Consider the following 12500-nt stretch of genomic DNA (forward strand, 5'->3'; position numbering starts at 1 on the left):
GAGGTCTGGTGCCTCTATTGGCTTCGTTTCTATAAACATCAATTTATCTACTAAATCGGTGTTTCAGGTTGATTAATTGTTGTTTGTCGCATATATTAAAAAAAAGGAAAACGACAAAAATAAAGTCGGAGTTAAGATTTGAAGTTAGCTGATAAAATTTCCTATAGTTTGCTGAAAAAACTATTTACCAAAGATAAAGTGAGAGGATATCATGTACGTAATTTTTTACGCCATGTTATAGCACAAAAAAAATCCGTTCGAATAAAATATATTTGATTGCTTTTAATGTTAGCTATTAAGTAGTAAGTCAAAAAGGAGTCGAAGTTAGCGGAAACTAAAAAGTCTTTATTTTGTTGCAAAAGAAACATTTGCTTGCTCTAAGAGAACAAATGAGCAAAGGTCGTAAATTTTTGCTATACAAAATTTCAATAAATTGCCATCGGAATGCTATGTAGTTTATTGCCATTTTGTGTGCCATTGCGCAATGAAACGCCAGAAGCACTCTCCTTAAAATTGTAGGCTGGATTATCATTGCTTGTGTTAAAGAGAAAGGGTTGTGTGGTTTGTTTGTGAAATTATCCTCCACAACAAACAGTGATAGTGTTGAAACTGTAATGAAAATATTATAAAAAACAAATAAATAGAAATATGTAATAAGGTATATTGTGTAAATATATGTACCAAATAACAGTGGCCATATTGCTGAGTAGGCTGTATGTTAAGTATACATTTTTATTAATCTTAGATAAATGAATTATTTTTTTGATGGGTACTCGCCGAAAGATCTTGTTCTTCACTGACCTGTGAATACCTGTGCTCTTGAAAGGTGATGTCCCTTAAGGATAGAACAAGGGTGCTGTATTTACACCCTTGACGGCCTCGAAAATGCAACAGGCGTGAGTGCTTTATTAAACCCGCTTTGTAAGGCATATTATGCAGTAATTTTCTGATTGGTGTACACAAGGATCTAGCACTATATACTTCGATACAACATTTCTATCTGGGTTCTGATCTTATATTAGGTAATGCACTGTTTCCTTTGCCCCCTGAAAATAGTGAAACGTTTCATGGCTGTTCAGTAAACCAGGGAAGGGGCGATTTGGAGGGTTATAGAACCTGGGCTTCCATTTTATTGCCGTAAGATCATTAACAGCTCCTCCTTGGCAAGAGTGCTAGCAAAGGGGACTGTCATCAGAAGTGGCAGTAGAGTGCCGACAAACCCCAGTTTGCCAGTCTTATGGGTTAAAATCAAGGAGAGCCTTTTAAGGAACTGCAGATGTGATAATGTGTTTCTATATACTGTTTACTTACAGTAAAGTATGATAATAAGTATACCTTAGTTTAACCAGACCACTGAGCTGATTAACAGCTCTGCTGGGGCTGGCCCGAAGGATTAGACTTATTTTTCGTGGCTAAGAACCAATTGGTTACCTAGCAACGGGACCTACAGCTTATTGTGGAATCCGAACCACATTATAGCGAGAAATGAGTTTCTATCACCAGAAATAAATTCCTCTAATTCTTCATTAGCCGGCCGGAGACTCGAACTCGGGCCTAGCGAGTGCTAGCCGACAACTCTATCGACTCGTCCAACGAGAAACTACTTACAGTAAAGCGCAGGTGAATTCTGCATTGGCATTTGCAGCAAGTCCATGAACATAATTTATGACCAGTTATCATTTGGTCAGACTGGTTCACTCCATGCATATACTGAATATATTCCTTTATGACCGCTGCCGTTTGTAAACATGCAGCTCAGACTATCCTAGTTGTTGATTGTCTTCAGGTGCTCGTAATATTTATTTTCGGTACCTTGTAGGTTTGCAATAACGTTCACCAACCTGGTGTCCGTCCAGCAAATTAGGTTTTGTACTTGTCATTGCAGAATATCACATAAAAGATCTTTTTTTCTGTTGCCTCATTGCTTTTGGTTTCCTCTTTCCAGTTGAAGAAGTGCCACTAGTGTAAATAATCTTCCATCAATATCACAGAATTCTAGTAACTTTCAATAAAGACATGGTACCTTTCCCCAAAAAAGTCGCTCCATCAACGAAAACAATTTCATAATGTGAAGGACTCTTGCTGTGATCAGCCATTAAAATCAAACACATACACGGTGTTAGCCTCATCTAAAATATATACATTTTTTTATATGTTTTACACTTCCATTGACAATATAACCTTTGACTGGAAGCATCCCTTCATCCAAAACGAGATTTTGGTTCAGCTCATGCAGATTTTTATCCTGCCCCTGCAAGTGTTCTGTTGGCCACATTGAAATTAGTCATGGAAAGATATTTGAAACAGTTTAAAGTCAACATCTTTAAGCACCTTGCTACTTGATACTCATTGTTCCTTGACCAATACAATAATTCTTGGTGTAGAATAATGTAACATATCCATTTTCTTTTGATGAGAAGCTTCTCAATAGAAATGCGCTTTCAGTTGTCTTTTCGTTCGTGACATGCAATAGCGTTAATAAAAAAAAACTTGATGAAACCTTAAGGAATCAGAGGTACCTGAAAAGTACCTGAAAACTTTACTGGTAAAATTTTTAAACTCAAGCACGTGTTTCAGTTCTGGGTTCATGGTCCAACCCTCACTTCCTTTCACCAGAAGGTCTACAAAGCATCCTTGAGTCATACCCGTCCTTGCAGTGCACTCCTCTCATGAAGCAAGTATTGTGTGACATCAGTCTCGAGTTTCATTGTTAAGACTTATTTACGCGATTATAAAGAATTTATGAAAATATCATGTGACACTTGATCACATTGTTAGTGCGTTGCATGTGACATCGCAGTCCCAAAGGGTTAATGAAACGTGAATTAGTTATTGTTAACATTTTTTCGATGGAGAGGTACTTGTTAACCGGTTTTTATTGTCCGTTTCTGTCAATAGATATTTTTTCAGTACTGTGGTACGAGCTTCCTTAAATATCATGATTTCCGACTTAGCTCAAAATACAAGGACTGAAGATATGATGAGCTCTCTCTCTCTCTCTCTCTCTCTCTCTCTCTCTCTCTCTCTCTCTCTCTCTCTCCCCGATTTCTGATATTTCAGTGGTGTTAAACTGTTAATGGCACGATTTTGTGGGTTTTCAGTAAAAAACAATGAATATTCTTCAGCAGTGATAGCTGTGCTCTAGATAAAATATTAGAAAAAAAGGAAGTCTTCGTGTTTCTCAGCGTTTTTATAGCACTAGACATTGTTTTGATAGGTTTTTGGTACCTGTTCAAATGTATATTTTCCTTCTAGCTCTCTCTCTCTCTCTCTCTCTCTCTCTCTCTCTCTCTCTCTCTCTCTCTCTCTCTCTCTCTCTCTCTCTCTCTCCTAGAATATCTGTAATGTTGGTCTTGGATGGGTGACCACCAAGGAAAACTAGATACCGTCGGCATTTAAGCCAATTGAACATCCTAGGGACAGACCAAGGGGCTAGCAACCTCCCCAAAACTTGGAGGGGTTACGCCAGACTCAGGCTCCATCCCCGCTCAGGAGAAAAAGTCTTTGGTGAAAAAAGAAAGAAAAAACATACATATATAAGAATTTATATCACATAACCGTTGGTGAAAAAAGGAAAATTATATTATATATATATGTGTATGTATGTATGTATGTGTACATATATAAAAAATAAAAAATGTGTAATAATATATATATATACATATATACATATATACATATATATATATATATATATATATATATATATATATATATATATATATATATATATATATATGAATTTATATCACATCATAATATATATATACATATATAGATATATATATATATATATATATATATATATATATGTGTGTGTGTGTGTGTGTGAATTTATATCATCATTAATATATATATATATATATATATATATATATATATATATATATATATATATATATATATATATATATATATATATATATCATATCACCTTGATTTTTATACGCAACCATCAAGCTACAAAAGTAGTCTGATATCCAGTTCTGCTCTACCTCATAAAAATAATACCGAAGGGGAATTATAATGAAGTGGTTCGTCACCTGAGAGGTCTGAACTACCAAAACAATATATATATATATATATATATATATATATATATATATATATATATATATATATATATAATATATATATATATATATACAGTATATACAATTTATGTGTATGTATGTATATATAATATATATACACATACATAGGGTCAGCTCTTTCTTGTTTTCTTGGACCATTAATGCATTTGAATCGGTAGGGACGATTATCATCATCACAGCGTAGGCGAATAAACACAGATAAAATTCACCTCCCCTTGGATATTTTTCCGTGCTGCAGTCGTGATCATCCGGAATCGGCGATGTTAATCAGACGACAAGAGTTTCTGAAAAATTCAAGATGCCCAACTGTGTCCTCTTTGTCATCAATAGATTTTTTTTTGTCAGGATTCCTTGTGAGGGGGTAATTATGCGCCGATAGGTTGCAACGAAAATGATAACGAAATGTTGCAGTTTTGGCTGAAGATTTTCGATTCATTTGAAATCATGGGTGTTGTGTATTTTGTTTATTCTTAGATCGGTCGGCGTTGATACACCGTTATTGGTTTTGTGACGCCAGTTACTTGTTATTGTTATTTCCGTCAGTCTAAGTAGGTTGTAATTTTTTTTGTCATCACATGTTTTGCTACCATCAAACCACTTTTTTTGTTTCTTTTCCCCTGTGAACATATGTTCTGCGGAAGCGTCCATAATAGGTTGATGAACTTTTGTTTATGTTCTTCTTAAATGTGAGCTCATTTTGAATAATAATAATAATAATAATTCTCAGCGTATCTCTCGTCGGAGTTGCTGTTTTTAATGAGCTCACTCCAGCTGTTTTTATCTTGACCAGCTCATTTCATAATTGGTTTTGGCGGATGTTTGACGGATGGATGTCTTTTGTGGCCCGATCCCTCCCTATTTATCCGGGCTTGGGACTAGCACTGAGCTGGGCTGGCATATGCCCCTCCTTGCTTAGCCACTTTTGTATAAAGTAATAATAAAATCTTTTTGAATCCAGTGGATTTACCTTTTAAGGATTTTCTCGTTTGTATATAACTATTTTAAAAATTAGTATATATATATATATATATATATATATATATATATATATATATATATATATATATATATATATATATATATTAACTTTATCAATTACACAATTGTTCTGTGCATTAGTAGAATTACTAAAAGGACTCACTTGATAATGTGGACTGTTTGTCCAAGAAAGCTTGTAACTTTTCTGATAAATACATTTGATACCATCCAGTTTGAATGGAGGGTCCTTTTAGTTTGTATATATATATATATATATATATATATATATATATATATATATATGTATATATATATATATGTATATATATATATATATATATATATATATATATATATATATATAAAGTAATGTGTATATTATATTATATTTTTACAATATCCGTAAAGATATAATTTCTGTAGATTGATGGTCGAAAAAAATTTTTATTTCGGTAAATCATACTCTGAAATTCTGCGGGTAAGTTTGATTAGACGTAATGGCCAGAGCCATCCAGTAATTAACGTTCCATCGTGAAAGAAGGCTTAATGAGTCTGGAAACAATGACCTGGGGACTCTCATAAAACCCGAAGTTTAAAATATTAAGAATATATTTTTATTGCCGTCGTTAGGATTTCTGTGTAAATGATCAAATGGCGTTAGAGGGAAGAGTGCATTAGGTGTCTTGTTGTTGTTGTTGTTGTTGGTGTTGTTTGCGCTGAAGTCATTTGTGTAGGGGAAATGGTTGTAAGTTTGATGCTTTCTATCAAACAGTAGAGGTTAAGTAAGGGATGTGAACAAGTATATGGCTTATATTTTGTTAGTTCTCTGAGACTGTTTTAGAATTCAAGTTATATATTCGTTTAAATGTGTCGCGTGTTAAAGAGTGTTTTAGAATTATAGTTATAGTCATTAAATGTGTCGTGTGTTAAGAGTGTTTTAGAATTATAGTTATAGTCAGTAAATGTTTCTTGTGTTAAAGAGTGTTTTAGAATTATAGTTATAGTCATTAAATGTGTCGTGTGTTAAAGAGTGTTTTAGAATTAAAGTTGTAGTCATTAAATGTGTCGTGTGTTAAAAGAGTGTTCACTGTTCTCAAAACTATTAAAAAAAAAACCCTAGCAATTTTGGCTTGATTGATCGTTGATGTTGTGAAAGCATATTTGCAATTAACAAGTTTCTTAATATTACCATTTATTCTATTTTGCCTGTTAATCCTAATAGTTCTATTAATGCTGAAGGTGGTCCAGAAAATTGTGCATAAATTATTAATATATTGCTTACCTTAAACGTTCTCATATTTGTTTGCATTGTTATGTAGTGGTTGGATTGAAATGTTTTGTTCTGGGCACAGATGCCTCGATCCATCATACTTGCTGAAAAAATGTCAATTTTAGTCATGTCGACTTTGTGGTAATGAATTGTTTGCATATCGCAGTTGAAAGAGATAAAGTTGAAAATGTCTTATGAATTAAAAAAAGTGAGAAATTTTGATACAGCAAATGGAGAAAATGATTGCTCACGTGAAAAAAAAAGGATCAGAGAGTTTTGAGATGGTTTGGCCATGTGAAAAGAATGTAGAACAGTAAATAAGTGAAAATCGTGTATAATTCACTCCTAAAAAGTGCGTGAAGAAGGAATGGCACACGAGTCGCTGAACTGACAGTTGCCACTCTCCAGGAAGCGAGCGTGTGTGCGAGTAAGATACAGAGGCGAATTGCGCAGTTTTTTTTTTTTTTATAAAGGAATGCAACGTGATGCTGATGTGGCTTTTTTTAGGTATACAAAGTGGCTAATGTTAAGGAAGTTTTCTCCACAGGGAGATCATCTTTGAATCAGCAGCTATAGGATGAATAATTCACTGACTATTTTGCTTTTCTTTTTGAGCCACCTCCTGTAAAGAACTACTTCAGGCTTCATATATATACAGTATTATTATATATATATATATATATATATATATATATATATATATATAATTATATTATATATATATATATATATATATATATATATATATATATATATATATATATATGTATACTGTATATATACACACAAATACATCAGATATTCATGTAAGTTTTGCAGTGTTACATAACATGTACTTCGCCCGTCTCCATGACTTTCCTTTGCTCAAGCTACATAAAGCTCTAACATCCTGTATGCGTAAGAAGCAATTATCAGCGGTTATCGGCACATGAAACTCCTTAACAGTCCCTCGAGACTTCTGTTGTATTGGCCTCTTGTAAGTCATGACTGACTACGTTGCCGTTCCTTCGATGATCCTTTGTGGGTTTGTTTATTTTGGTTTGCTTTTATTTGCTGTCTCGTTTTAAGTCACGTCGTTAAACCATTTTCATTTTAGTCGTTTTCAGTGAAGTGCATTATCCTATTTAAAGTTGCTGTCAGTAACTGTAGAGGAAGCGCACACGTTGCAAAGCATTTAGCGCCTTTATTTTGTCACTTTTGCTGTGTGTTGCCCATAAGGCATTTATTTGGATGTTGTTACTACCAGTGGCGTTACGTGCAGTGTTAACATACTCTTAACCTGGGCTATTGATTTGCCTTCATGATGTGATGGCCGCCGATTAGGAGTTGGAAGGGCAGAAGGGAGATGCAACCCACGTGACCTCATTCGGGAGAAGTGGGTGGTTTGTTTTGTTTGTATTGTTTTGGAATTTGTTTTGCCTCTTGTATTACTTTCAGGTTCTCTGTTCGGGCTTTGGAAGCATATGAAACTGTGTTTCAAAAGATTCGGTCTGGGTAATTATTGGGCAGCTGTAGTTAATTATTCTGAATCAGATGTAAGCCTTCAATGCGAAAAAAAAGAGAGAAGAATATTCTCTAATTATATGCGGGAAAGAAAAGTTGAATTGCAAAAAGTGATACGTAGGACGAGTATTGTATCATTTGGCTGAGTGGGTGGGTGGGGGCGTTTTGAGTGAAGCGTGAGGGACGTGTCCCTGTCGAGTGGGACTGCTGCCTGTCATCAAGGAGGTCAGTCAGTAGTCAAGTGTCGTTAGATGGGCGCGCACGCAGGCGACAGACCAGCCCACCGCCTCAGCCATACGGCATCCTCCTACACCGAGCGCCACGCTGTCAGTTTGCTAGTGCGACCCCCACCACCACCACCACCACCACCAATACCAGTAGGACTTGCCATCTGGGTCCCCCATTACCACTATCTCCTCCATCAGGAGAAACGCTGCCGCCAGTCCCCGTTCCTTCGTGGCACGCGTGTGGTTCTGTCTGCGACAACCCTCGGAGGGCCTTTTTCTAAGACGGCCCGTCTGGGTGCAGAATTGTTAACGATAAAGATTGTGCATATACCACCGCGGTTTGTTCTCTCGTTGAGTGTGAGAGAGTTATCATTATCCAATTGAAGAGACGATGGATTTTCAAGGAACGGAAAAGGGCAAACCCATTCTCGTCTTTCTTGACGTCGCCGGATGACGGAACCGCTCAAGATTTTCCGGATTGACCCGAATTATACTTTTACGAAAATGAAATGTTTCGAATTCTTTTTGTTGGACTATTTTGAAACCAGTGCTGTGCCAAGTGTTTGATTTACAGTTGCAAAGAGGGATTTTTTGTGTTTCTTAGGAAAATGCTTATGCAAATTAGAAATAGCTAAACGTTAGGAATGAATAGATCATCGCTGAAGAGGTTGAAGTGATACTGTGATATGGATAAAGAGAACTTTTCTTCGTGTCTGTTTGTTTTAGGAGCAACATGGTACTTCAACTGCAGTTTGAATATTCACTTTGTGTTTGTTTATGATTGTCAGAAATGAGTACTGGCGTTGCTTCTCTGGAAGTATATGGTTACAGTGTATGTGTGAAATAGTTGCTTTGACATCTGACCCCTTTCAAAGTGCCTATGCTTTATGTATGCTTCATGTGAGCGTCGAAAGAGCGTTAGTGCGCCCGCTGTGTGTGTGTAGTGTGGTAGAGCAATCAAGGTTTATAGGGCGCCTTAATTTAGTATGCTCGAGCCGGGATTGAGTGAGCGCTCTTTTGCCGCCTTGTTGGTGGAGCCTTCAGGCAGTATGCTGGCGGGGGGCAACTCGACACTCTCCCACACTTCTCCCAGGGGCACGGCCAAGAGCCCGTGCGTCGCTCCTCTACTTAATGGTTGTGACGAAGGAGGTGCCGGTGCGAGCGCTTGTGTCGATCGCGATGACGATGGAGGAGGGGGCGGAGGCCCCCAGGCTACTGGGTCGTCGTCGGATGCTCTCCATCAGCAACACCAGCAGCAGGTGAATGACGGTCTCTCCGGAGGCCTCCCTGCAGCTGTCGCTTTGCTGCCCTCCTCCTCGTCTTCTTCATCGTCGACTTCCTGTAATGTTCCCTCCTCTGGCGTCACCCACGGGGGAAGCCTCGGCGGCGGTGGCACTGCCGCGGGCGGTGCTATCAAAACGGAAAATCCCCTAGAGTCGGACCCGTACAGCCTGCCCACGGGACCTTATGCATTGCCCTCGACGACCAACCTTTTCCCGCCGTCGTTGTATTCTTCGCCCTCTTCTGGTTTGACCTCGAATGTCCATCACCACCACTCGACAGTACCTCAGCCTCATCATCTTCACCCTCCGGAGCATCGAGATGTCTTCCCCTCGCCCTTCTCGACCCTCACATTCCCATTCCAGGTAATTCGCACTGACTAATTATTCATTCACACTTGCCTCTTCTCTCTCATTCCGGGGTTTTAGGTGACATTTATTTTGTCACTTAAAGTCTACATATCCATTAGACATGAATTACTTATGTATTCCTGTCCCAAGAAGTAGGACAGGAATACATGGTTGCTGAAAGAATTTCTGTAGGAGCGACATCAAAAGACTGTGTGATCTTAAATACTGCTAAATACGAGCTAGAGAGTTTGCTTCGAGTAGAAAATTTGCATCCTTCTGTAACGAAAACCTGTTGGGCATGAATAGTATACATGCTTAAGCTTGGATGAGACAGATAACGTGAAAATAAATTTATCTCTATAATTTACCGAATCCGGTAGACCCCAGAGAAGTTTTGACAATTTGTCGTGTCCTTCTAGAAACCCAAAGTAATGGGTGAATTTGTGCTTTTATTGGTGTAAGTCGCCCGGAAATCCGTTTGAAATGAAATTACTTCACAATCTTTTACATTTTTTATAGTTAACACTCACTGCCATACTCAATGTCAAAACCCCACATAATCGAGGAATAGATTGTATTTTGAAAGTTTTCTTCATTGTGTAAAATGCCGAGTCGGTCACACAAGTCACATTAGCTTAGTTGATAAAAGTTAAAATGCACAGTCAGTCAGAAAGGGGCCCCCCAGTCACCTTTCGCTGTTGACATTATTTCCGTTTCTCGAAGGAAACTCGCGGATTATGGATACCCTTTCCTTCGACCTCGATCTGTCATAATCCTCCGTGATATTTCCTCGTTTTCTTTTTCTTATAAATAGGAGAGTTTAGAGTTCACGCTTCCTTTGAGAACGATAAGTTAGTATCAGACATGAAGATGTTGTATGTGAGCAAAATTAAATAAAATTTAAATATTAACTAATTACAGTTAACTCTCTTTCCTTTTAAGTAATATTAATATTAAATAAAACATGTAGTTAATAGTTTTTAAATGTTTCTTCACATCGTCTTTGTTTGTAGTGGTCTTTTTTTTTTTTTTTTTTTTGGACTTTTTTTTCATATTTTACATACTGCCAAATTTTATCTCGGTAATAAAGTACGGATGTCCCTTAATGAAAAGGATTAACCCTGCGCTACTTAACCAAAGCTATAATTGTTTTCCTCCTCCACCATCCCCTAGGGTAAACGCAGATTTGATAACGGGTGAGGAAAGAATGTGTCACATTGTCTTAATTGATATTTTCATATGCTATTTCTAGTAATATTTAGTCACAAAATTGCTCTCAATTATTATTAAATATGTTTCTCATAAAGTCTTCTTGTAAAGAATCACAAGGAATTCTCTAAATGCCAATTCGCATATTGAGGAAATCAAGTTTGTCATCGCTGCTTCACCCTCCCTACACCCTCTTTTGCCCAAGTACGCTGGGCTTAGTATAATTGTCATATATATTTAAAATTACATCCGAAGTATTCAAGATACATTAACAAAATGTAAAAAAAAAAAAAAATGTACAAACTACTGGAGAATAAAACACAAAAGCTGAAAGAACGTAATTGCACTAAGGGGTAGCAAGTTAATGACAGCTGTCCTTAGGGCCGTGTTCAATTTAAAAATTCACGGTCTGGAAAACTAGTAATTAAGGGTGATTCATTAGACTTAAATATCCTTTTAGTCCCAGGCTTACTAATGGTATGGTCAGATTCAATTATATGATTGAAAAAAGCGTTAGATGAATTGCAGTTTCGTACTTTGCTTCCGGTTTCTCCCCATTAAACTTTATTGCAGTCCCTACATGGACAATTATTTTAAGATCTAGGTGCTTTGGTCTGTGTGTACATTTAAAGTAAGGAAAACTTTTTGCTCAGTGTATGCCACAGACATTTATTTTCTACACCGAATAAGTGCTTGGTGTCTCAAACTGATTGTGAAAATATTCTATTATCCTTGAATGTTTTTTAGTTGGGTGGAAAATTTAATTTATTTTCGTGATGCCTGAAATATTATGATAATGATATTGATACTGAAGACCTATTATATTGGCTCTTCATGACCGTATAGGTTCTAAGTAAACTTTTCATTGTGACTTTTGGCAACCAAATAAGTCCTCGATACCTTTTTTTCTGGCTTTTGAGGACCGAAGTGGCTCATGTGATCTCTTCCCTTGGTAACTTAATAGACCTCCTGTCGTATTTTATTATTGCTGCTTGAGGTAATGGTTCCTTAATGTCGTTGTCATTATGGTTCTGTTTGACTTAAGAACTCTGTTTATCAAGCTTTTTTTATGGCCAAATACGAACATTTTTATTTGGGTCTGTGTGACATGGTAGGCCCTCAGTACTTTTATTTATTATAGTTCTTTATATCTTATTACATTCTCAGTATCTTTTCATAATAGATGTTGATAACGTAATAGGTCCTCAGGATCATTTATTTTAGATCTTTATATGCTTATAGGGCCCCAGTATCTTTTTTTTCTTATAGATCTTTATACCTTGAATAGGTCATCAGTATCGTTTTCATTACAGAACTGTGTAATCTGATAGGTCCTCAGTATCAATATTGTGGCTCAGTAATAGTTCCTTAGTATTGCTATTCTCATGGTTGTCTAAGCTAACAGGGTTCAGTATCTCATTATTATTATTATTATTATTATTATTATTATTATTATTATTATTATGAATAAATAAGTCCTTAATGTATTATAGCCTCATAGGTTATCAGTATTTATTTCAACTTTATTAAAATATTTTTCTAATAATTTGTTTTATTGTGGTCTTTTACGTCCACGTATTTTATGACT

At 36.4% G+C, this 12500-nt stretch overlaps 1 protein-coding gene across 26 annotated transcripts in view; it reads left to right on the forward strand.

Annotated features, from left to right (window-relative positions):
• Window positions 1-12500, forward strand: part of da (daughterless) — a 624884-nt gene that overhangs the window by 121228 nt on the left and 491156 nt on the right. For 7 of the 26 annotated variants that reach the window (XM_067103439.1, XM_067103431.1, XM_067103456.1 and 4 more), the window contains exon 1: window positions 8078-9718. The exons of 18 other annotated variants lie outside the window; for them this stretch is intronic. In XM_067103439.1, the coding sequence (XP_066959540.1) occupies window positions 9059-9718 (660 nt within the window). In that variant the 5' untranslated portion in view covers window positions 8078-9058. Of the gene's footprint in view, window positions 1-8041; window positions 9719-12500 lie in introns of those variants that run through there. One more of the 26 variants, XM_067103475.1, reaches the window with a different exon arrangement.

Source organism: Macrobrachium rosenbergii, chromosome 1 (assembly GCF_040412425.1).
Source record: "Macrobrachium rosenbergii isolate ZJJX-2024 chromosome 1, ASM4041242v1, whole genome shotgun sequence".
Lineage (NCBI taxonomy): Eukaryota > Metazoa > Arthropoda > Malacostraca > Decapoda > Palaemonidae > Macrobrachium > Macrobrachium rosenbergii.